This window comes from Zonotrichia albicollis, chromosome 4 (genome assembly GCF_047830755.1).
Source record: "Zonotrichia albicollis isolate bZonAlb1 chromosome 4, bZonAlb1.hap1, whole genome shotgun sequence".
Classification (NCBI taxonomy): domain Eukaryota; kingdom Metazoa; phylum Chordata; class Aves; order Passeriformes; family Passerellidae; genus Zonotrichia; species Zonotrichia albicollis.
In genome coordinates, this window is record NC_133822.1 from 39,174,026 (window position 1) to 39,201,212 (window position 27,187).

Sequence of the window (27,187 nt, forward strand, 5' to 3'; positions counted from 1 at the left end):
TGGAACCCTTTCTTCCTCAGGCTGAAAATTCCAATTCTCTCAGCATTTTCTCACAGGAGAGGTTTTCCAGCCTCTCATAATTTTTGTGGGACTCCACTGGACCTGCTCCAACAGGTTCAAGTCTCTCCTGTGCTGAAAACTCCAGTGCTAGGTGCAGTACTCCCTCCAGGAGGGATCTCATCATGTCAGAGCAGAGGGGCAGAATTATTCCCTTCAACCTGCTGAAAATCACTACACCTGGAGAATTTCTCCAACATTTCTATTCCCTATAGGTTTATAGTCTTCTTATGCAGATTCCTCCTGGCGCTGCAGATTTATTCAGATCTCACTTATGAATTAACTTCCCCAAGCATAGCAACAAACTCCTATTCACATAGCTACTATTCTGGACAGACACATATTGCACAGAGTTGGTTGTTTATATAGTACAATTCCAGCTTTAGTACAATTTGTGTAAAGCAAAATAAAAAAGTCAGAGTGCTGCACAGTTAAAGACTGAGCAAACTAGCTGAAAAGATGGCAAATTCTACACTTGGTTGGCAACAATTTAGTCAAATTTCTAGTCTTGCTAACAAAAAAAGGATGTGAGACATCAAGAAACAACTTTAATTAAATAATACCATGGATATCAGAGGGCTTGTATAAATGTCAGCAGGATGTTAAGTTCTCTAAAACAAGAAAGCCATGGTCCATTGATGTCACTGTACATTCTTTTAGAAAGATGGTAGCAAATTAAATGAGAGTGTAGCAAATTAAACTTGCAAAACTTCACCACAGTCTATTTCTGCACCATCTTCCATCATGCTGGCTGCTTGTTGAGGTTTATTACTATGCTACTACTGCTACATTCAGAGTTCTGGTTCATTAACTTAAGTAACAGAATACCCAAACAAGCAAGGTAAATTGCTGCCTTTACACTGTCTCTAAGTAGATGTGGCACATTATTCATTTAGACTGGTCAAGAAACAAAAAAACTGAAGTCCAATGTATCAGAGCTGCTTGACAGAATTTATTGGCTGTCTTGGCTCAGCTCTTCAGGCATCTTCTAGGCTGATAACTAATGCCAAAGTCACTGTCCTGATATCTGTTACAAACACATTTCCTACGCTCCTTCTGCCTCTGCTCTTCTGACTGTTTCTGGCTGGTAACCTTTTCAAGCTGGATTTCTGTTATCTGGAAGGGGGCAGACCACAGCTCATCCTCTGAAATATGAATAAACCTCCTGTTTAATTGATAGCTCTGTTCTCAGTGTTGACAGATAGGGCACAAATTTGGAAATAGAACAGAAAGCTGTAACTTTTGTGAAGTGTTTAAAAATGCTTTTAAATGTTCTTATCATTTGTTTTAAATAAGAGAATAAATATCCACTAGCTCTTCTCTATTGAAATAAAACTCTCTAAAACATAAAAGATACTCAATAATAGAAGTCCCAGACCAAATCTCAAAAAAATGTTTTAAAATTATATTCATGTATGATTTAAATTATTTTCAAAGTTATATAGCTAGATTCTTACTCATATTTTTGATCATGTTGCTGGCTGAGCTTAATAGCTTCAAACAGGGTTTCAACAGCTTGAGTTAACTTACTGCCTGTTTCTCTTGTTTGGCGTTTTACCTTACCTTAGAAAGAAATACAGAAAGTAGATTTTAATGATGTTAGTAATTTTTCTTCTGCAAGACCCACCCAATCTTTTTTACCTCCAGAAAAGCTAAACAACACAATAACTTATCTATTCTCCTTCTGTTAAGCAAGATCTTTTCCAGTATATTTAAAAGGTAATGCACAATGCTTGTATAACAATTCACAGAGTAGCTGAAATAACCGAACTTGGGAATCATAATGACCCTTAACATTTCCTGATCCCAAGTAGCAGAGCATTGTGTATGAGGAGTTAATGAGCAGGCAGAGGCCTGTTCTGTGCTGTGCTGCACACACGGTGCCCCTCAGGTCCGTGTTGTGCTGGGCACATCCCACAGGATAAACGCAGCCAGCTTGCTGTAACAGAAGAGTCTGTTGGCAAGATCATCTCAGTACCTCTCTGTAAAAGTGAAGCAAGAGGTTCTTATGTGAACATGCTTTTTGTTTGACAGTAGAAATAATGAATAGCATTGTTTTCTCTCAAGAACAGCTAAAAGACGAAAATGAGTCAACTTTTTTCACAGACAGGATTCGCACGCTGTGCTACACTCTGATTGGAAGCACGTTCAACACTGCACAACTTGGAATTCTCAGCCTCTGCAGTAATAGGAGATTATTTATTTACACTGTCACATTTTTCTTTTGTTAACTCCCAAAAAAGGCATTTTAAGAGATACATTACAAAGTCTTCAATGTTTTTCTGACTGGGATTCTCACAAACCAACACATAATGCAAAATATAATGTTCTTAATCTTGTTAGCCACACCCTTGGATGCCTGCTAACATACAGATGAAAGTAGCTCTAATCCAGTTTTGAAATTAATTGTAGAATAATGCATCCTGAACTCCTGTGGTGTGGTACTAAACACAGGAGAGAGATCTGCACCTAGAGACATTAAGAAATGTCAAAATTTATTCTAGTTTTACAGTAAAATGTCTCCATTTTAAGAGACGTCATGCATAACATCTCCTAGAATGGCACTTGGGATGTACAAACAGGGGTTTATTTACCCATCTGAAAAAGAAGTTCAACTTCCAAATCTGTTTTTTTTGCTGCAGCTGCTCTGCAAAGATTCAATGCTGATTCTAAATGCCTGAGAGCATGTAGCCATTGCAAGGGAAGTCTTGCAGCTGTGGAAGCTACTCTTTCAGCTAATGTGTATCCTAAAAAAAAAAAAAAAAAAAAGAAACAGCTCTTTGTAAATTATTTAGTAGACAACCAATTTATGCAAAATTAAGCTAATTCCTGAGAAGAAATGCTGCTACATATTTACTGTTACAATCCAATTCTCAAAAAATCAAGTGATTGATGGATATAAATACAAAGCTATAAGGTGTTTCACTATTGTATGATGCCACTGAGGTTTACCTAGGCCACTCAAAAGAAGCCCAAGCTACACCAACCAACCCATTCATAAAATATGAGTGAAAATTTACCAAAATTCAAAAATAATAATGAGTTGTGTTTTGCTTACCAATTTTCATTTTGACCAGGGCTAGCAAGTTAATATGTGGCAGGTAGATATTCTTCAAGGGTAGGACCAGGCAAGTCAATGTACTGTCTTCTCCTTGCCGTTCAATGAGTTCACCACAATCAAAAATCTATGAGAAGAGCATGCTCAGTAAAATCAAGTTGCAGACAGCAAATTAAACAGCAGTTTAAGTCAGGTATTGCAAAACTGAAGTGTCTTGAAAAGAACACTAGAAAAGGATTCAATATTCCTGAATTCCTTTACTTTAGTGTGTACTTGTCTTGCAGAAGAGTCTTGTGATGCAAGCAAAATATTTTAATCAACTCTTAATTGAATTTAGTTATTCTAGGCTTTGGTTTTTAATAGAGAACTCCCTAAAATCATTCTTTTAGAAATAGATCTCACAAGTAACCAAAGCCCTGGAAATAAACTGTCATTTCTACACAGAAATCTGACATCCAGCAACAGCCAGAAAAGAAAGAGAAATTAGCATGTAGGGAGCCAGTCAAACCTTTCATTCATGGAGATAAGACAATGCAAAGACATTGTAAAGTGTCAAGTCACTTGAAGGTTAGCAAGTCTCAGAGTTGGAAGTTTGAGTCTGAAGTGATTCATACGATTCTTTATTACTTGGTGAAATAAATATTTCGGTGGATTAAACTTGCGTTTTAGAAAATATGAGGAAAAAGAGTTTGATCTAAAAACTTTCCTCTATAACGTCTACCAAGTTCAGATAAAAATGCCTATTTCTGGATCCCAAATAGGTAAATGGTTTAGTGCTCTCACAAAGTTCATGTCTTTACATTTATTTTTTTAATTACATGTTTAAATTTTTACATGGAAATTATTTCTTCATACCAATTGTAACAATCCATCAACCTAAAATATCATGCTACTTTAAATAGATTGTCCTGATTCAAATTATTCTAAGACACAAAGCTAAGTTCTTGGATGCTTAAGACTTAGGAATTTAATGAGATCTACATTCTCCCTGAGGTGTTGAGTATGAACATGTCCTTCATTGCAAATGGGAAAAGTGAGTGTTCTGCATGTCTTTAGAAGTCAAACTACCTATTTCTTTTTTCACATTTGGATGTGTATTTTGCAACTATTCAATACTTTTAAATTCTGTGAAAACACCAGACTTCACATGTGAACATGCTTGATGAGTATGGATAAAGAATTTGGTAAGATGAACGACTTCTTTACACTATTCTAATGCATTTAAAACTGAAGTGATCAGTTACTAGGAGCAGCCCTTCTTAATAACTCATAAAATAACTTCCAGTATAAATAACTAGGGCTGTTGGAATGATTTGGAAATGCACCGACATGTACTCACTGCTTTAATGGTAAGCTTATGTGCCAAAACAAGCAAGTTAAATGGTTCCACTGGAGAAGAGCAATGTTCTGAGTCCTCTACTAGTTGCAGTGGCAGTATGTCTGCCAGCAGAAGCATGCTTTTCACAAAAGTCACAGAAGCTGGCAGGGAAATACATGTATCCTCTTGGAGTAAACCGATGATATTCTGTTTGGACACAGACAACATAAATCAGAGCAGTTACTATATTCCTGTCTATTTATGAGGACAAAGCACACAAAGTGAAAAAAAATCTATTTTAGAGGTGCTATTTCAAACTTATTTAATGCTGCCATCAGCTGTTCTGACTACACAAAAAATTCATCAAAGAAAAGCAAACACTTTTTCTTTTGTGCTCAAACCTGCAAAAGAAGTTTAATGCCTGCCACAGGACGTTTTTCTTGCAGGTCAAGAATAGCAGCTTGCACCATCATTTCAGCCTGAGTCTCAGTATCACCAAAAGCTTCTGCCTCTAATATTGCTTCTTTTATCACACTTCTCCGCTCAGCCACATCATTTCCTAAAAGAAGAGAACATATGAATAGTAAGAATAAATAGAAAAGACTTTATTGTGTGTTCTACTATTCTTAAGTATTTCCACACTAAAAAGATACAGAAAATATCACATTATGAATTCCACATTGCACGTGTACCATTTCATCAATTTTGTGTCAAATTTAATTTAAAAAAAAAGAAAAATCACTTTGTTTCTAAACAGCACTAGAAATAAGCTCATCCAAATGCATGCTTTTTATGCAAGCCACCAAAATAAATATTAAGGTATTTGAGATTTGTTCTACTTATCCAAAAATCTGATTTTAGTTAAAATTGCAAAATAGTAAAGCCTGCAGAGAAAGATACTTAAACTGATTTTAGTACTTAAGTGAGCATCAGAGTTGTTCATAGAACCAAGGAATGAAAAACTTTTTATTCATAAGCAAACTTCAAAAAATGTATTTTGCAATATCTCTCTTAAGGCCTTAAAAAAATAACTTGGAACATTTTTAGGAGCTATGTAGGGATATTTCTTTTATTGGAGATATAGAAAGCAAAAAATAGTTTGAGACTTTTGAAACCAGAAGTACTCAGCAACAGCAATTTTTGAAACAAACAGACTTTCTTAATTGCACTACAATATTTGAAACTTTTAGGTACAGTTATCAAAAGATAGTGACTATTAAATGAAAATTAATATAATACTTTCTGTTTTCATATTTTAGAAGAGAATGTGCTCATAAGTATATTTTCCTTTTTTGATTGGATGAATTTAACACAAATAATTGTTCAGTGATAATACAGCCCCAGACTTAATATTAGTATTTTTTAACTATGAATAAGAATTGTGACTGCATAGGCTCATTTGCCCATTATAATCCCAAAATCTAAAGTAATAAAGTGTACTACCTTTCTTATCACCAATACCATGTATCTGTGCCATGAGTGCAGTCACTAACATTGCCCGACACCTCAGCCACAAATGTACGTTCACGTGTCCTTGTGCTGTTACACGGGGAGGGAGTGAAACACCTTCTGTGGTGGACTCCTATTAAGTCCCAAAAGCAAGAAAAATGTTACTTTCTGAGTAACATACTTTACTACAAACAAGGCAACAGGCCTTTTTAAATTATTACAAATATCTTACAAATAATAGCAACATTCTAAACAGAAATTTATTTGAAGGCTAGATAAATATTTTTGATAACAGGAGGCCATTTATTATTTAAATTTTAATATATATAAAATAATTTTTAGCACTGAATAGTAAAACAGTTTTTATGTCAGACTCCATAAATATATCTATATACTATATTTTTTATGAAGAATAAGTCTAAGAGTTTGGATTTTTTTCCACTCAAACAGGAGCATTACACAAATTTCTGAGGCACATAAAAGTCTAATTTTAGAGGAGGATCAGTATCAGTTTCTGGTATCACAATAACGACTAGAAAGACATTTTTGGTTTTTGATTTCTAGTTTTTTGTGTTTCTAGTGTTTAGAAACATTAGTGTAATGTACAAAAATATTAGTGCAATTTAGTACTACAAGTGTTTGTGAGAATGCTCAGCTCAACTCCTTGTTCTATCTTCATATATTCTAAAAACTCTTTCTATTGCTAAAATTCTACACTCCATGTTCTACTATTTTTTTCAGCAAGCAACCACTGGACAATGCACCACCTGCATTTTACTTATACAAAAAATCGTCGTGACTGATTTGCATTGATGCGAATGAGGAAAGAAGTATCTATAGCTCAGTTACTGGCTACAGGACCATCCCAAGAAAAGAGAGGAGCAAGTGCAGGGAGACAGAAGCCCCTGATATGCAACACAGTGTTGCTTGTCCATGTGAGTCAACTTGACTCACTGTGCACTCAAGAGTGACTGTGTGATGGGAGACCAACAGGCTTTCCAAAGCAAAGGTCAGAATCCCTGTGTTGGACAACACAAGTCAGCTGAAATCTTGCTCCATGTGCAAGACTGCTCCACAGCAATGATGTGAAATGGTCCATCTGTCTCTTTCAAAGATAATTCAGTTTTCAATGAGAAAATCTTAAGCACCTATACTGAATAATACAAGATTTTCAACTGATAGCTATTTTTTTCACTTTCTTTTTGGTTGAGGGGTTTTAAACAAAAGATTTTCAGTGCTGCCATTTGAGAGGAATAGAAATAAAAACTGTAATTCCTAACCTCATATAAATTATAATGATGTTTACAGACACATTGAGCACACCTTAAGCGAGAAGGTATCCAAAGCATGTCAAAGATCATTTTTTCTCCAGGTGACTGCTATGTTCTAATACTTTGAAAATCGCTCAACACTTAACACAAAAAAGATCAATATACAATTAAAGATAAGTGTAAAACAAATATCCACACATACCAAATGCTCCCTTTCATCCTTTTCCTCTTGAAAATGTGCCACATCCACGCAAAAAACTCTGGCATCTTGGAGAAGTCGAATTGCAGAAAAAGCCAAAGCAACACTGTGGTATAGAGCAATATTATTTTAAAATACTAATTATATTTGCCACTTTATGATTTTATTAAAATAAATACTTCATATTTTACTATGCCAGAGCTGTAAATGACCTGCTACCAATTTTTGCTTCAGTAAAACATGATTACATTCAGACTATTTTCTGAATTTGGAGGCACTGCATTATGAAAGTGACAAAAGAGCAGTAAGAGAACAAGTCTTGCCAATAGTAGACATAACCTGAAAATATTTCACTGTTAGGGTGGTCAGCATTGGAATAGGTTGCCCAGGTACATGGTGGAGTCACCATGCCTGGAGGAGTTTAAGAGACTTCTGGATCTGAGTGATACACAATTTAGTGTTTTAGGGGTCACAGTGGTGATGCTGGGTTGATGGCTGGACTTGATGAGCTCAATGATTCCATTATTTTTTCAATAACATATAAGCTCAAATATATCATATTCTGTTGGAGTAATCAAAACAGAACTCCATTATAATTTCCAGTTACACACAGAATCATTAAATCATTTTGGCTGGCAAAGACCTCTAAGATTGTCAAGTCCAACTTTTAGATCTAGTCAAATCAGTAGATCAAGACCAACCATGGCATATCTATCTTCAGGAATAAGTTCTTAGAAATTAGAAGATGTAGAAATACGGAAAATCACAAGATATATTAGGAGAGTTCTATATCATCCACAACCAAGCTTAATACCTTTCTCCTTAAAACTTTTCCTGGCTATGCATTAATCCTCCTGTTAAATCCACATGGTCAAATATTCAAGGATCTTAGCAAACACCACCAAGGTCATGAGGCAAAACCTCATCAGTAAGAAATCACATGACACTGCATCTACTGTACTCCTTGCCCCATATCCTAAATTCTTTTCTGGAGTTCACTCTGAACAGCACCTTTGGAAGATACAGACACCATTAGGACTGGTGCAGCATTTATTTAACCCTATGTGTCAAAAAATGATGGGCTTAGATCACAAAATGTTGTCCGGTTTCTTAAAATATGAGCTACTGGTTTTCTTTTTTCTTTTTCTTTTTTTTTTTTTTTCTGTCATTATAAGCACTCAGACACCCACAGATAATGTTCCACTTTCATTACATGTACAAAAATGTATATCTACAGCAGCAGACTTTGTGAATACAATTATTTCATTATATGAAGACATCTGCAAAGCCATCACAGACAGAAGACCTTTTTCATACTAGAAATTGTTGTCCAGAGAACACACTACTCAAAATATTCTGAGAATTGCCAAAATCAACGTGTCTTTGTATTGGTTTCTCCCCATTTTCCTCTATGTCTGTAAATCTTTACTTTTCTACATCTTCTCTAAAACATTTTTGAGTTTGGTTTTGGGGGTTGTTTGTTTGGAATCTTTTTATAAATCTCCACGTGTTCTGCCCACAGAAACATTTTTCTAATAATTCTAAGCCACCAGAGAGTATGCCTAGCTCACTACTTAAAAGATTTTTTTCAGCAGGTTAATTGTTAAAAATGCATAACCAAAGTTCCTATCTATGATGGCTTTTTGTACATAGCCTCTCCTTACATAAAGACTGGCTGTTATGAAGCATATAAGAAATAGAAAAGAATTATTAACATCTTTTTACACTGCCAGAACAATGCAAAGATCTTTTAATGCAAGAGAGATTCAAGGTCTGTGTGAATTTACGGCTTTTGAGATGTTCTAGACTAATGGTTGCAAAGGCAAAGATCTTGCACCAAGAATTCTGAACAAGAGCTATACTTCTAAATTACACATATTAATCTGTCAACATACGTATAACCACAGGATGGATAACCTCCTGTTAAGATAAGAGAGCAGTTAAAGTCTTCCTGTCATTTCTGATTCCGTCCTCCTTGCTGTTTTTGTGATACAAAACCTGGATGAATTACACCAATTCAGCACAAATAGACCTCAAAGTAAGAATGAGAACCAAAACCATTAATATCTTGGTTTTTACATTTCAGAATTCAATCCTCATGAATCTCCTTCATCATCCCTTTACCTTAGTTTTATTCCACAAAACGAAAACAGAATAAATCAATGTTGAATTTGATGATGCGTTTCTTTCTAACAACGGAAAAGGTGAAACAGAATTTGCTTATAAAAGTAAACAGAAAAATGGATAACACAATGACGTGCCCCAGTTTCTTTTTTTAAGAGTTCTCCCCTGAAACCAAGGCATCAAAGTTAAAATTACAGTAAAATCTGACTTTTCTTAAAACATGGCTTGAGATGCTATGGTTCACAGCTTAAATACCCTGGAGAAGGTACAGCAGCTAGGAGTATATAGGCCATTAACAAATACTAACCTAAATTCCTCAGCACCACTGCCTTAACTGTTCTTGTCAACATTTAGCAATATTGAAAATGAGGCTAGTTTTACCTACATGTTTACACATAAATTTTCTTAGTAGAATATAGACCACAAGCCCAAAGACTGATATATGCCTTAAGTCACAATTAATTCACTTAAGCAGAGAAGTACACATTTGGGTAATTAAAAAGTTCACATTTATAGGACAGACACCATGTAAGTAGTCTCCTTGAGATCAGTGGGATTAGTCCTATGCATAAAGTTATTCTGAAGCATACATTTTTTTGCAAGACAGAAGCTTGCAATGCAGAAGCTTCCCTTGATGAAATTTTTGTGACCCTCTTCTGCTGTCAACAAGAGTGATGTATCTATATATTTCCCTTGACAAAATACACATCCTTTTATCAGCTGAATCAGAAAGTGACAAGATGATCAAAATAGGAAAGTACAGCTGACTAGAACAATTTCACCACTAGGTCATTTTGCCAAAGGAGAAAAAAAAGATGAATTTCTGTAATATCATGCTAAGTTTGATTTCTAGGCTGGCAGGCAGGAAACATTCAGCTGTCTGAAGAAATGTTTCATTTGTATCTGAGGCAGACATATCACAGCTTCCATGGCAGCGCAATAAAACTGCAAAATAGGTTAAAAAACACCAAACTCTAACTTTATTTTTTCATGGGTTTTTTGCCCTGATACTGACCACTATCAATATATAAGACCCACTAAAGAAAAACCCATCAAAAATTTGAGAGTCACAAGAAGTGATCTCTACAATGCTAGACATCCATTGAAATCTTTGATATTCTAAAAATGTTTCTTCAATCTGAGACAAGTTATAAACCAACACAGAAATGAGTCTCTAGGATATAAACTGCATGCCAAAATGAAGGGTCCTGCATTGAAATGTCTTGCATATACTGGAACCAGTTCAGCTGGGTGAGAATGTCTGAGAGAGGACTCTACCAATGCAGGTTTTACCAAATCTGGTATCAAGCTAAGATTACACACATGATACTTCAGATGTTCCTTGATTACCAGTATAGAGACTTTATAAAATTCAGGACACTCAAAAGTATGATGAGATGACTGTCCGTGACTGGTGGATTTCTCCTTGACAACTTATAGTAAATTAATCTCATTCAAAAACCACTGAAATGGATTAATATTTCATGTTGAGAAATGTCCACAAATAACCTACAAGTTCTTCCTTTGCATCTTCCCTAATGACATTATTGCTAAATTATTATAGTCCTAATATCTGAATTTTTGGAAACTGCTTTCTTTTAAAATAACATACACAAAACCCAGGGAAAAGACCACACTGCAGACTGTTACTGTTTTCAGTACAGCGGGCTATACAGCACTGTGGAGCTCCTGTCCTTGTTAATTATTTTTACTGCTGTACCATAACAATGCAAAAGCAAGTGCACTATTTAAAAGGCATTGATTTTGAGAGTGTTCAGCTGAAAGAAGGAAGGTGGCTTGTTTTGTCACAGAATAAACAATTTTTTTAATTGGGTAAAAAATCCCATTGAGACTGATTTATCTATTGGCCTGATGAGCCACCTACCACTTCAATCTTCACTTCAATCTTCACCACTATTTCAACAGTAAAGAAAAGGTTATGGTTTTTTGTTTTGTTTGGTTTTTTTTTTTTTCATGCTTACTGTGCTATAAGATTTATTGTAGCAATTCTGGTGTTTACTAAGATTAGACCTAACAAATGTTACAAATACTGATTACATTGTACCAAACCTCAATCTAGTCCGGCACATGCTACACCTGAGTATGCTCCACCTGTAGTTAGCAATTAGTGCACTCAAAGATTTTTCCCTCTAATAAAATATTAGATAAAAAGCATTTCACACTGATAAAATTATCATGCATTGTTAAACTAACATCCTTCTTACACAAATTAATGTAAAATTACAGGTATCCTAAACAGATGAATCCTCCTAGGTAAAAGGCCAAAACAATGTTTGGAATTTAACTCTACAAAGAGTTTATGTCTTTCATACTGTATGTAAAAGAGTTAATCTATTTCATACTGTGTGTCCAGTATATTCCAAGAACATTAAAGCTGTAACTTCATTAAATTCTCCAAAAGAAATCAGAATCTCAAAAAAAAAAAAAATCTAAAAATTTGGGGATTTTAATTTGGAGAAAATATCAGGCAGTCAGGCAGATATATACAGATACATAGAGATAATTCAGCCATAGAGATAATACAACAGTATTTTAGACTCTGTGACTAACAACATAATGCTGCTGAAATCTACTCTGTTAATGTTTACTTCAATGCTTTTTAATCATTGTAATTTAAAAAGTAAAATTTTGATGTTTTAATTTGAAACCAGTAAGTACATCAAGAAATTTTCCGTTAGGACAGAAACACAGGGCATTCTGGAACAAAGTAGAATTCAGTACTTCAATTAGTGCTCTGCTGTACAATTTAAAATCATAAGAATTCACATGATCTAACATATCCAGATTTTAACCAAAACCATGAAGATTACAACTTTTTCTTTGTTTTTATACAACAATTTATCACACAAACACCTCACAGAGAAATTGTAACTGATTCTCTGTGCCGACTGAATCTCCGGCCTTGTAACTGATCATCTCTTAAAAAGAAAATAAAGCAGTAATAAAAAACTAAATGTCGGTGTATCTGACATTTGTAAATGTACTAATGAAGTTGTTACAGATGACTACTAGGATTTACAATTGATGTAGTAATAAAGAAATTATGTTTTTAATCACTGGTGGTGAAGGCTGTGCAAGATACGGTTGTTCATAGTATTATGTACCTGAGAGGTGCTTGATGCCTTTGATGAGAAATAGAAGCAAGCTCAAGTCTGGCCTCAATGAGAGCCTCTAAATCTTCCACAGAATACCGAGATATGTCCCCATCATATTTTTCCTGTATGTTCTGTACAAGACGGCCTAGAGTTCCTTCAGCTTCTGTCAATAAAATCCCCTAGAGAAGAACACAGCATTTTATGATTTCAAAAAGTAAAGAAACTAAAAATTTCTTTAGAAATATTTTTTTCTGTGTACCCTGCTATCCCTGCATCCTAAAATAAATCAACTTAATTGCAATATGCCTTTTCTATAAATGGGGGTGGGGTGGGTAATTCTGCTTTTGTCAGGTTTTCAGAATCACTGTGTTTAAATCAGCAACATCTTAACTGTGCCTGTACTATAGCCATGCATGCTTAACTCCATATTTTAAGGCTTAGCAATGCTATTCACTAAATTTCCCATTTTTTATCTAATAGCTATACTTAATGATTTTATACTATACTTCTCACTATGCTTAGTAATTTAAATAATAAATACAATATTTAAAACAACATTAAAGATGTCAAAAGAAGTATTACATTCTTTAGTAGCTATATTTTGACATTTTTGTGTGCAGTATGTATCCTGAAAGTTTAACTATAATTAACAGTCTTTCTGATCAAAAAATCTGTAGGAAGCTATGAAAAACACATCTAAAAAGAAGTTAATTTTAAATTAAGCCTTAGTTGTGGAGCTTTCAGCAGAATTCAAAACTAATTTAAAGGTTTGTATCATCCAATACATTACTTTGATCAAAATTCAGAGCTTGACTTAAAAAAAATCACAAAAAAAAAAGCAAACCACAAAAACTTCTCCAAAATAATAGAATAGTTAAAGAAAAAATAAGAGTAAGAAATATAATATGCCTCTTAATTGAGAATTATTCAATTCAAATGAACATTTCTATTTTAGTTATTTTCAAGTTGCCATTTTCAAATTATAATAAAACTTTCAAGTTTCTAGCATTTGACCTATACCAACTGCCATACAAAATCATCCTCCCTTCTCCAGAGGTACTTTTGGTATTTGTTTGTTTGTAAAAATGGCCAAAAGTAGATACTTCCAAAGTGAAAGGCCCCTCTGAATGAAGAATATGTCAGCCCTTTATTTTGGCCTCTTTGTGATGTGAAACTGGCAAGCATAAAGTTTACAATTAAACAAAACAAAATCCAACTTAAAAAAAACCCCTTCAAACAAAAAAGCTAACAAGCTAAGGTATGTTTTCTTCAAAATAAAGTAAGAGTTCAAACCAGAAAGAGTTACATGAATAATTTGAAATATTTCACATATGAGAATGGTAGAGAATGGTTTTTTATTTGTATAGCATATTGCCCCATCAAAGAGTCTCTGATGTTCTACAGATGGAACCCTCTGAAAGGAGATTATTTTATCTTGAAATCCCATTGTCTTTACCCTTTATGCTGAAATAGTCATACTGAGATCTGATTGTGGAAATATTTCCCATCATTTGAAAAATGATGCACCAAAAATGAAAAATGATTACACCAATTTGTCAACACTTCATGTACAGCTAGTAAGGCTACAGTCAAATTAGAAACAGAAATTTACAGTCTCCTTTTTCATACCATCCTCTCATCATAATTTCTGTTACAGTGAAGGCATTAACAAGGCTTTTTGGATCAATCTGCATTTTCTTAATGTTTTTCTCCTAGAAGTCAGAATTACCTTCAGCATGGCCATATTTAATTTATCTTTACAGCCAACAAGACGCACCACTCTGTCTCTTTGTTCCTGTTGTCTTGGATCCTGATCAGCATCAACTGCCAAATATATTGCAGATAAAATTTCAGATTACAGATGCAGAACCAAAGCATTCTCAGTAATTTGAACATAGTCCTTTTCTCTCTACTTACAACTGGGACTTTCAACATCAAAATAAGTAATAATGGAACAAATTAATAATAATAGTAATAGAAGAATAATAAAAGAACCTTAACAAGTCTTACTGCTTATTTCAATAATTACTGAATTTTATCAGCAACATTTAAAATTAATATTGTTCATAATATGACATATTAACTCATATGCAGTTAAAAGTGAAAAAAAGAAGCTTGAAACAATATAAATAAACTTTTCCGCCATTCTTATAATTACCTTTTACATTTGATGCTGTAGTTTTGCTTGGCTCTGGCAAGTTGTCGTTGTCAACAAAATATAAATCTTTTTCAACTTTTTCAGGTATATTATTTATTGTGGCAGAAAGACAAATGATGAGATGCATTTTGGCTAAGGTTAATTTGTTCATCATTTGTGGGTTGCACAGTGGCGCCACTGTTAAAGACAGACTCCAATTAAATGTATCTTCCAGTACCTACAAGAAGGTTAACAACCGGGATTATCTGAAATGACACATTTTACATTTTTCTTGTTTAAGACATATTCTGTTTCTATTAATAATGACACAAATCAACAATTAACATGAATATTATTAGTAATATTCTCATTTATTATGAATGAGTTGAGTTTTTTCCCAAACTTCACCCCTCAGTAGCACTTGCTACAGCCTCAGAGATTGGTTTTACAGCACAAGGTGCATCTATGAAGTTATAGCTATTATCACTGCAAGTTCTAGTTTTCTGCATTGTAGGTGAATCTGTAGTTCAAAAATCTCAACCCAAAGAAAAGTCTGCTATTAAAAAAGGAAAAAATTGTTGTATCATATCATTCTAGCATATTTCTAGAATGTAGAATATTTCTAGAATTATTGTATCATACCATTCTAACATATTTCATGTTTCATAGACTCTTTTTGTTATTCATTTTAGCATTCTTGTTTTATCATGAATTTAATAGTCTCACTTTAGATTATTAAACGTAGAAGTTGAAAGTCTACACAGATTTGCAAGATCATGAGTCCAGTAACAGCACCACATATACTGCGAAGTGTTCAAATCAAAAGATAATGCACAACTTCAAAATAAATCAGAAACTAGTGAGATCAAAAGCTGTCAAGATACACTTCTCATTTTCATTCTGTAATAGCAACTGTTGTAGAAGACATACAAGCTTACTGTAAACAAGAGAGAGAAGTGGAGGGGAAAAGGTAGGGATTGTAATTTACCAATTTGCTTTAATAGTACCACTTTTTCACATTCTGCTAACATTTACCCCTATCAGCTCAATGGATCCATAAGAAGGTTAATAAAAGGAAATTATTAAAACTGAAAAACACAAAAGAAGTTAGTGATAACTTGGTGATTTTAAATAAAATCAGAAAATGACTGTTTAGACACTGGTTTATAAAGTCACCATTTTAAATTTTTTTCCCCTAGAAATGGACTTCAACCCCCATCTGAGTTAAGTCTTTGAAGACAACTCTGATTGAGAGAAATTATAACATTAAAAGCCTGACACTATCAATGTTTAGCAGGATAAGCACCTGACCATATCACAACAAAGCCTGAATACTTCCATTACTGTGTTTTGCACAGAAAAGCCACAGAATTGTACACACTAGATCTCCCATCTGAAAAATGGTGAAAATGGTAGCTGCCCTTCCCTTGAGAGGTCAGTCATAAAACTAAAAATTTAGGAAATTGTAATCTATTGAGAAGAATATGTCTTCTATTTATAGGATTTTTTAATAATAACAAGGATATTTTCTCTTGAGACAGAGAAGTAAATATTTTTGTATAACATAAAACATTTACCTCTTTCAGGTTTTTTTTACCTGCAAATTTGTATCAGTCATGAGAGATTTTGAGGTATCGAATTTCTGTGAGGCCTGTAAAATGGAAAAAACAAAAGTAATGTGCTACAATATGAGTATAAAACCAATGAGTTAATAAAGGTGGGAAGAAGGAAATTTCCCTTCAAATCAGCTCATTAAACTCAATTTGCTCTGCTTCACTGTCTGTAACTCAGGGCAAAGGAAGCAAACATGAAGTTTGTCCAATGCTTGACAACCCTTTTGGTGAAAAAAAATTTCCTACTGTTCATGCTGAATTTCACCTGGTGGTCTGTCCAGAAGTCTTTTGTCACATCACCTACCCAAAAGCACCACTCAGATAAGGAAGACCTTGATTACATTCATCCAGAATTAAATAATTAGCTTATTTTGGCAAGGAAAGACTAGTTATAGAAGAGGCTTACCCAACAACCTGATCTGCCTGCTCAGGTATGCTCACAGCAAGACAAGAGTCCAGGTCAATTGTTAACAGCTTCCAACCCTTGTAGCACATTAGTGACCAGATAAAGGGAAAATCAAATTGACCTGGGGTGATGAGAGTTCAAGGCTCTGTGGGCAGCAATAGCCATTATGGCCCAGCATCTCCTGAGGCTGCCCTCACTCTCCCCAGGGTACAAGAGCCCATGTCAGCTTTTTCCACACTTTCCATGCCTGCATATGAAATCACACATTGTTTTGTCTACAGTAATATCTGCAGTACTCAGTGTATAAAACACACATTTCAAAATTGATTTTTGCTCCTGCTGTTTAGTGAGAGATTTTAATGTCATTCAAAGCCTACTATTTGATTCATCTATTGAAAGAAATTTAGGATTTCCTTAGGAACATGCAGATACGGAGTATGTGCAGTTTCATGAAGAAAAATGGATTGTTACAGCTCCATGTCATACTTTTCTGGTGTTTACCTGCACTGGTTCAGTACATCTGTATCCTGCTGGTATTTTCCATGGAATTCTCTCTCCCGAAATAAGCAAAGACAGCTCATGAAAGGCCCCCGTAAAAAATCCTATATCTGTAAGTGCTTTAATCTATGAAAAAATGACAAAGCCTCTGATTTGAATGTTATTCATTATTCTTTTTTCTCAAAATAAAATCTGTTTAAAGGTAATTTTCAAATAGATTTGGCTACCAGAATAGTACATTGATGGAGAATGATCTTCAATGGACAGAAATCTTTTACATATTATAGTGAATAATTTCAAAGATGTGTCTTTCACCTTTAAAAGCAAATTCTTTAAAAACTTCATCTTGAATAAGGGAAAGAACTTGCTTCATCTGGTAAGAGTTTTGACTGCCTGTCCAAGCTCAGCCCCTTAAAAAATCTCTTTCATAGTTTTTACTTATCTTAATCTTGTAGTACTCAGCTACTCTACCTAGCCCATATCAACATTTTCTGAAAATATCTAAAACCAATATCACTTTGACTCTTAATACTCTTAAAAACTCTTGATAGTTAGATGTTTTTAAAAAAACACACCCAGAACTCCCAAATTATTTACACAACAACAAAAGGTGAACATTAGTGAAAAGACAAAAATCTGTTCCTAGATTTCATGGAACCTTGTTCTACCACGATAGTAAGAACACATCCAGAAGTGAGCCTTTGGGGAAAAAAACCAGTCATTCATGTTCTGCACTTAGGAAAACATTTCAAAGAAAAGTGGAACAAGATAAAAAATAACAAGTGACAAGTCTGGACCAAAGAAAGAAAAGCCCCTCTTCATTAAAAAGAGAGTAGAAAGAATTTATGGAAGCACTCAACAGCCTATGCAGGAAATTAAGAGTAAAACTTTTTAAATAGCTCTACATGCTACTAAAATTGAGAATATAAATAATAATTGCATTTAGACAGTACCCCTACCAACTGCTAAGAAACACTAAGCAACAGCTGAATTTTAAAGCATTACTTTTCATAGTAGAAATATAAAAATATTAAATTGACTACATTAAACAAAGAATTGAAAAGTTTACTTGAAATACAATGTGTTTTGAGAAAGAGAAAGTTATTTGATTACCTTGAGGATTCTTCCTTCAATACATTTAGCTGGGTCCTTACAAAGCTCAGATACAATATACTGGTATAATGTGAACAGAGGTAAAATCTGTAACAAAATAGTAGATCATGCAGCTATAAACATCATACAGGGTACAACCATGGAAATACACATTGCAATTACATTTCAAAAGTATATGGATAATATAAGATTACTGCTTTGACCATTACATGCCATCAATACTTCTCTTACGCTTTCTGAAAGATTAACGTGTTAAAAAGTTCTTCAGGTCACTAAAGCTAACCCCTTGTATGTGATTCACAATGTAGGAAGTGAAGTTTGTCCAAATTATTCTCTCTGTTCAAGGTGGGGTATTTCACATCACTACTGAGTAAACCTACCAGAAATAGGTTGATACAAGGGATTTCTAAAACTGTCTGCATTTTGATGTCATATTTTTTCAATGCAATTAACAGAAGAATAGAATTCTGTGATCTTTTTAAAATAAACACAATGAAGTCATGCAACTAAGTGAAATGATACCAGCTGTAAAATAAAGTGGATGGTGATGAGACTTATTGATAAATTTATTTACATTCATTTTAAATTTAGTTTTTTTGTAGGGACAACTAACAAAAAACATTTTAAAACTGAGCTCTATTAAAGTATAGAGACACTGTATATCCTTCCAGGATCTGAAGGGGGCCTACAGGGAAGCTGGAGAGGGACTCTTCATCAGGAACTATAGTAATATGACAAGAAGTAATGGGTACAAAGCAAAAGAAGGGAAATTTAGGTAAGATATTAGGAGGAAGTTCATTACTGCAAGGGTGGTGAGGCACTGGAGCAGGTTGCCTGTGAACTTGTGGATGCCCCAACCATGCAAGTGTTCAAGGCCAGGCTGGATGAGGTGCTGAGCAACCTGGTCTAGTGGGAGGCAACCCTGCCCTCAGCATGGGAGGTTGAAACTATATGACCTTTAAATGTCCCTTCCAAACCTAAACATTCTATGATTCTATGATCTATTGGTATACAATATTTCAGAAAAAGCAGATTCTTTCCTAACAGATGTATGTGTTTATTGGAAATGAAAGAACTTCCAAAATTTAATTACTGTTCAGCTTTTACATTTTTCTTCACTTTAAAATGTCCCCAAGCTTAGAAAATGCTAACAGCATAGCTAGATTTTTGTCAAATTCACTTAAAGTTTTCATAATGTAGCTTAATACTTCTGAATTTGGATTACAAATGCTTGAGGCAAATGTTTTAATTGTACCCATACAGTTTCCTATTGATATTTGAAGTAGTTCAACAAAATTAGTCTTTGAAGTTTTATTAAAAATAAAACTTGAATCTTGATGTATTTTGATTTAAGTGACAAATCAACTTAGCGCCCACCATCCAAAACATTCCCACACAATAAGCATTCAGGGGAAATGAAGCTCTCATTCAGCTAAAACTGCAATTGCTTTGAGCATGATCCATGAACTGGATCTATATTCTGCTGGCAAAAGTGCAGAAAGAATCAAAGATGCGCATAGCCATGTGAAGCAAGCAGTCAAGTTAAGAGCTTCTGTCTCCAGGTAATTGTCTGCTCCTGGATTTTACTGGATCTCCCACAGCCAGGACAGTTACACAAAGCTAAATAACAAAGTGAACTCCAGTAATGCAGAATGGGAAAAAGCAACAATGGCAGTTAGCCTGAAGTTTCAAAAGAAATCAATCCAAAAATTGACTTGCCGACAAAAAAAAAAGTGTAACACCTTTCTGCCTCCTCCTGTCTAACTCCTCTTCCATCCCTACCTCCTAACCTTTGTTCCTCCTTGCTGCCAGCCCTGCAATCTTTTCGCTTCCTGACACTGGCTCTGCCACTTGCAAGACCCTGTCATAAGTGGATTCAACTCATCAAAGCTGGAAAAAATCTATCTACTTTTTCAGATGGAGAGTGTTCTGTCATGTTTGATCTACAGAGGCATAAAATAATCACCTGACAGGAAATTCTGTTGGCGCATACAGGACCAAATTACAAAAGAGAGAGTATTGCACCTTTTTCAGTAGTAGTAATCAATTCAATCTATTTATTCTAATGTACAACACTGCATCTTTGAAGGAAGCTGGATTAAAGTGGAAATGGTCAGACATTAAATGGAGGAAATAGGATTATGACCAGCATAAGAGGGAAGTTATGAAAACAATAAAAATACAGAGGAATAAGAGAACATGGAAAGGAGAAACCAAAAGGGACTTTTATCTACTGGAAGTTGAAGTACTGAAAGCATTCTGGACATACTGCATCTAAAGTATTTTTCTGTAGAGTGTATTTTAAGTAGCATACAATAGAAAATTTTCTCTAAAATGCCTAAGCTAAACAAACCATGTGCTGCCATCTTCCAGAATAAAAAATTTTGCTGTGTTTTCTAAAATCTGTATGCAGCAAGCTATACCTTGTTCAAGTGCCACAGAACCTAGCCATAGGGGTATTTTGCAAATGAGGTTATCTCATAAATACACCCACACAAGAAAGTAAGACTAGGTGTCTTAAAATCATTTCCAGACCATAAAAACAATACTTACTATTAAATTTTGCTTCACAGAATGTAGTTCAAGCATAATGAAATTCAGACTTGCAACTACAGTAGAGATATCAGCTCTGTAGCGATCAGAGAAAAGGTCAATACCAGGAATAAGAATATTTGTTTCATATTGTGCAAAGTCACAGTCAGATGTTGGATGGGGAAGAGAAGCTCTAAACAAGGTCTGAAAGTAATAACAATGAATTAATGAATTATTTGTGAAAAGGTGAGCAGGTATTAGTGAGACACCATAAACTTCAACTCATAAATGACTTCATAAACACAACTCCATCAATGCCTTAATTATTCAGCTGTTTCCAGCCACAATATTGAATACATTCCTAGAGAAAATGTTTTATGTGTGAAGTTGATGGAGAAATAAACTAGCTGGAAATAGTCTAAGGACAGTATGCCTCCCACTGTTTATGGGAGAGCTGCTGACTTTAGGGCCGGTATAAAGCTAGTTCCACCTTTAACTAGGTCAGACAGTGCAGCTTATCAGTTAGTGCAGCTTAAATCATTGAAATTAAAGCTAATATGAAATTCAATAATTTCTGGGAGAGCTGCTCACTATAACAACAGTTCAAAGCTTGTTTAACTCTAGCTCCACCTTTAACTAGGTCAGCCAGCACAGCCTAAATCATATAACTAAAAACTAATATGAAATTCAAGGAAATAATTTAAATGTTCTCTCTGAAAAAGGGAAGAATGCTAACATTCTACCTGATGTTGGATATTCCTTCCCAATTGTGTTTATCTTGGTATAATTAACACTTATATCCTAGAGAAATTTGCATTTACACTCAGATCAGAGATATTAACAAGCCTAAAGCCTACACCAGAGGTGGAATTTAAACAAGGTTATAAAAGCTTTCCAATTCAGGGAACAAATTACGGCTTGAACTTCTTGCAGTGCTGTGACAGTAATTGATTATATTTTTCAAGACAATGACCCTGCAAGCTGCTTCTATCCCAATTAATATCAGACCCACTTCAGTCAAGTCACAATTATTTCCACTGTTACACAACTGGAACAAATGCTTGCTACCATTTCTGTCAAAAAGAGGAACCACCATTGTTCTGCTTTGTAATTGTTCAGCAATTACAGTGCTAGAAGCAAGTAAAAATTCTCCTTTACCTTTGTTTCTTCAACTTCTTCTCCCTTTGGTGAACCTAATAAGTTTTCCAATGTGGCCTAGGACAGGTCTCACAGTCACAATCTTGCACAAGATACCAGACAGTGACATTGCTTGGTTTTGGAACAAACCAGATAACTCCCTGAAGCTGCACTGGGATGAGTAATCATCAATCCTGGTAGAGTATAACTGGCAGAATACTTGCAGTTCTTTTCCCTGTGCCTCTTTTGAAACTGACATCTTAACTTCCATTTAAAAGCAAACTGAAACATTGTTTTTTTTCTCTGTACGTCCTTTTTCTGAAAGTCTGCAAACTTAATTTTAATGATCTTCTATTCTTTGTGAGTGAAACAGGATCATTTTTAATATCCTCTGGTTTTAGAGCAAACTTATTATAGAGTTCAGATTTTAGTATTACAAACTAATGTTTTTCAGTGCTAAAAAATATTCAAAAATTGCTTTTTTCTAAAGAGTATGTGCTCTTGGTTGAAAATTTAAGCCAATATGTGAAGACTCTACAGATGTAAAAGACAGCACTCTGCTGTTGTTGATGCCATCCAGCTCTTCCTGAGCAGAATACTTCAAGAGAAGAAAAATATATTTGACTATCAAATGTTTTAGTCATCTTCCCTTTTCAGTATTTTTTCTCTGAGACACTCTAGCCTCCTATTGAAGTGATAATTTTTAGGCTATAATATAGAAATAATGTTAAAAAACAATGAATAAAACCATTGTATCTAATATGCATAAATTGTCAGCTACCTGCGATCTCCATTTTTCCTTTACAACCAAAACAAGAATAGAATTATTTTAACATAATTAAATGACAGAGGGTCATTTTAGAAGCAATTTGTTAACTTCATGAATATGAACTGAAATTGCATTCTTACCTTAAAAAGTATTGCAGAAAAATAGCAGTATTTTGTTCTTAATCTTATCTTTGATGTTGTTATATACCTAAAGCACAACAAATAATAAGAAATAATAATGTAGCCATCAATATAAATTATTAAAATCCTTGGGTTTTTAGTCTGATGTGATAATAATACTAACACAATTCAGATGTTTTTCCTACTGAAAGCAACTGCCTGTTTTTAAATAGGTGCTCAGCCACACCATGTAAAGAAGCTTTTGACCAAAGACATACCTAGACAAAGAGAGTTGTCTAGACTATCTTCCAACTTACAGGAGAAACACAGGCAATCTAAGTGCAAACTCCATCTCATACAAAACTAAAACTATAAAGCAGATTAGGCAACTCACACTTTAAAGTGTATTTCTTTCCAAAAATGAAGCCTAAGAAAACCAACATGTGGAGTTTACCATGGCAGACGTCTAGCTAAATGTAATGATTCCCACATAATACCTCACCAGAGCCTTAAACCATCCTGGTAGCAGGATAGTCCTATGTTTAACAATCCTAGACATCTTTACTTCAATAGCAGAATCCTTCCATCTCCATTTTATAGCCTATGACTAAGTTGTTGTAGAAAGAGCAACTCAAGAGAAAGATGTTTAACAGCCCAAGTCAAAAGAACCACCTGAGGGAGAAGCCAGGAGGACAGCTCCCTCCAAATCCTGCCAGGATTTGGAATGGACATATTAGCAGCAAAGGGATAGTACCCAGTGCAGCAAATAGGTGCCACAAACACCTGTAAAGGCAGCTGGGCATTTGGTCTCACCTAAGACTGAACCACAGCTCTGAATTAAAAGAGATGTCCTTTGTAATCAAGTTAAATTCACTCCTTTTCCTTTTGAGTGCTAATTCTAAGTGTGGCAATGCCACTTCATTCTGAAATACCCATGCTGCTACTTGCAAAGCTACCTTGGCTTATATGTTACAGTGCTATTAATACAACCTGCTTCACAGGTAAGGCAATTTACTCAAAGATGAAACTCTGCCCTTTCATGGTTATAGCATTTCTAAGGTCATTTAATGCTGCCTTGGGTACTTCTAGATTTATATTTTGTACAATACATTGAAGAACAGCTCAGAATTACATTCACAGTGTTTTACCAGCAGTGAAGGAGTACTGGATGGAAATATTTATTGATGGTAGATTTTTATACAATAAATAAAATTTCATTTACTTCTAATTCACCAGAAAACTAGTACTTTAGGCAGTAAATCTGACATTAATATTTAATATGTGCACTAACTTGGAAAATGTGATATTTTGATTGAAAATCAATATGACTGAAAATCCTTGTACTTATGACTTTTTGTCATTTTGTTTTCTTTTAATGATCTCTCCATATAACATACATCTGCCTTTATGATCAAAGACAAGCACTGTAGAAAAGGGAAAAAACAATTTTCTCCAAAGAAACAAATTTCTCCCTGAAAGGAAAAATTACTCTGCTTTTGATGAGCCCTTTTTATAACAACTCATTATTGGTTTTTAATTAATTTGAAGTTGCCTCATATCTTGGATGAACAATTTGTTTAAAATACGATAGAAATACACATAGGGGTATGATACTTACTGAGCTATCTTAGCCACTAGGACTGCTGCATGTAAACATCCCCAAGCTCCAGCCTGAGAAAGAAATTTCTCACTCATATCAGTTGATCTTCCAACTGCAAAGCAGTCTGTAGCATCTTTTGGAAAATATAACTCTTGCCAGGTGTTAAGAGCATCAGCAATGTTGAGTGTTTCATCAAGGGATTGACACCAGTATTTAAAAGCAGCTCTGTAGCATCAAAAATACCATCATATTGCTGACATTTTCCCAAGTGGAAGATAAATCTCAGGCAATAAAGAAAAAATGAAGCAGATCTTAACTAATTCTGATTGGGTCAAAAACTGAAACACATTTTCTATAACATTTTCTATAATGATATCTCTATAACACAAAAGAGATATCATTCCTGGTCAAGAGACCTATTTGGATTCAAATTAAATCATCAAGCCATAGACATTACTTCTTTAAAATAAAAAATGTATCATTAATTTGCTCAATGGCAATTAGGTAGCTAAGAAAAATAAACAATGTATAGGAAAAAGCCCTCTCAAAATACAGCCAGTGCTAAGTTAGATGAAAGAACTAATGGACAGCACAAGAACTTATGAGACAGTTGAGAGGTATAGGACTGACAACTAAAAAAAAATGAAACTGTGCTCTTTTTTAATCCAGTAACTATGTACCTTTTATTTCCAGCATAAAAGTGAAGATTTCCAAGTTCATGTAGAGCCTGTACCTTAAGGTCTCTCTGGCTACTCATTTCAAGGATTCCTGTAATTTATTTTTCATCAATTAAAAAAAAAATCATATCATTAAAAAGGTTACTGAACCTTGCACAAATTTGGCATGAGTAGACATGAATTCACATGTAATTCAATGCATGAATATTTTTTTAAAATTTATTGGTCTTGTACATTTTACCTTCAAATGTACCATTTCTTATTACAACTAACTTTGAAAGCAAAAATAAAGATATATGGACCTATTTACATAATCTTTTGTATTTTTGTTTTGTCAGGCCTCTCGAATTTCTTCCTGTTCACAAGATAAACTGGAAAGCAGGTCACTGGCCCTGCTAAACAACTCTGCCTGCATACAGCACAGAAACACTCTCACAGACACATTTTTGGAACCTTTGCTGCAAATAAAACCACTTAGAGCTACTACACTTGACCTGTTTAGCCATACAGTAAAATCAGGAGCTGTGACTGTATGAGTAAAGCCATGCCAGAATGTAAGATGGAAAGCAAATAACTAAGTCACATATCAAAATACACAGAATCTTAAGTCTGTTTGCTAGGAAAGAAAAAAACTGTCATGGAATTAAAATGAATCTTCTAAACATTATATCAAATTCTGAATTGGGGATTAATCAGCATAACACCACTGAAGTAATGCTTATTCATAAAATGAGATAACCATAACAATTACGAACCAACTAGCGGCTTGTTTAGGATCTAATGCAGATTTCCTCAATTAGGAGGAAGACGGTTCTACTTTCCTAGAAACCAGCCTTGGGACAGTTACAGCTGTCTGACAGAGGAAAAATACCAATGGAATAAACATACATAAACATAGATAGGCAGAATGTTGTTACTTTTTATCTGCAAGCAGAAATTTATGAAAAAAAATTACCTATTGTTTTTTCATAGGAAGACGTAATTACTGAAAGGTGTGACTTTGGTATTGGTCTGCCCTCAACCATACTGGAGAAATTATATTTTTCTTGCGAAAGGTCACACGGTGTCGGTAGAAATATCACTTCATCTACCACGCTAAATTTCAGCTTCCTGCTTGAAGAGATATGACTGCTGATTGCTCTTCCATTATTTTCTAGATTAAAAAAGTGATTTATATGATCAATTTGTTTATATGATAATATCAGTTGTTCATATGATCAGTTTGCTGTATTTCTAGCACCCCAAATATTTCCAAAACATGTTAATCAAACTAATATAAAATTTCTGTGTACCCCATTTCCATTTAGTTTCCTATGCTCTAATTCTGTGTGTCTCCTAATTCAACTTATTGGACATAATTCATTGGTCAGTGTAACCAAAGGGTATGCGTTCTGTTAATGAAAATAAACTTGGGAAGATCTACCAGTCAGTCCTCTGACAGAGGTATAGCTGCAGACAGACAGGTGACACAGCTGCATGGAAAAAAAAAGTATCATACAACTATTAGACAAATCATAGGAAATAAGGCTTAGAGCTTGTGCATATAGAACTTCAAATTTAACTTCATATTCTCTATTTTTTCTAATTGTCAGTACCTAAAACTTGAATTTAGAAAAATCTGTTCCTTTCAATGTTTGCTATTTTAACTGCATATACACTTTGTTAAGGGCAAAACACTTCAATGAAGCACTCACCTTGTGTGTGCGCAAGAAATAATGAAAGGAGTTTCCTGCTGTGTCTCAGTGCTCTGCTTTGATATTTAGATTTTTCTAGAGTTTCTTTAAAACATTTCAGTGTATCATTCACATCAAGAGGCACAGAAACTAGGGCTTTTGCTTGATTGTGATCTAAAGCCAATTAATAATTATGAAGAAAAAAAAATTGTAATATGTAAATAAATAATGTTAGTAAATCAGCCTGTAAAACAAATTTGAACATTTTTGTAATGTCAAAACTAAAGTATATTAAAATATTCCCCCTTTTTTTCCTGTTGC

At 34.3% G+C, this 27,187-nt stretch overlaps 1 protein-coding gene across 7 annotated transcripts in view; it reads right to left on the bottom strand.

Annotated features, from left to right (window-relative positions):
- The window catches only part of CFAP54 (cilia and flagella associated protein 54), a 107,201-nt gene that overhangs the window by 20,764 nt on the left and 59,250 nt on the right, over positions 1–27,187 (bottom strand). For 5 of the 7 annotated variants that reach the window (XM_074539584.1, XM_074539582.1, XM_074539581.1 and 2 more), the window contains 19 exons: positions 26,888–27,040; positions 26,149–26,346; positions 25,197–25,284; positions 24,535–24,741; positions 22,938–23,004; positions 20,913–21,095; positions 18,360–18,446; positions 17,250–17,372; positions 16,327–16,380; positions 14,751–14,967; positions 14,322–14,416; positions 12,602–12,771; positions 7,356–7,458; positions 5,877–6,015; positions 4,835–4,992; positions 4,455–4,640; positions 3,116–3,242; positions 2,652–2,804; positions 1,515–1,620 (listed from right to left, as the gene is read on the bottom strand). In XM_074539584.1, coding sequence (XP_074395685.1) covers positions 1,515–1,620; positions 2,652–2,804; positions 3,116–3,242; positions 4,455–4,640; positions 4,835–4,992; positions 5,877–6,015; positions 7,356–7,458; positions 12,602–12,771; positions 14,322–14,416; positions 14,751–14,967; positions 16,327–16,380; positions 17,250–17,372; positions 18,360–18,446; positions 20,913–21,095; positions 22,938–23,004; positions 24,535–24,741; positions 25,197–25,284; positions 26,149–26,346; positions 26,888–27,040 — 2,614 coding nt within the window. The remainder of the gene's footprint in view (positions 1–1,514; positions 1,621–2,651; positions 2,805–3,115; positions 3,243–4,454; positions 4,641–4,834; positions 4,993–5,876; positions 6,016–7,355; positions 7,459–12,601; positions 12,772–14,321; positions 14,417–14,750; positions 14,968–16,326; positions 16,381–17,249; positions 17,373–18,359; positions 18,447–20,912; positions 21,096–22,937; positions 23,005–24,534; positions 24,742–25,196; positions 25,285–26,148; positions 26,347–26,887; positions 27,041–27,187) is intronic. The other 2 variants (XR_012580040.1, XM_074539583.1) reach the window with 2 other exon arrangements.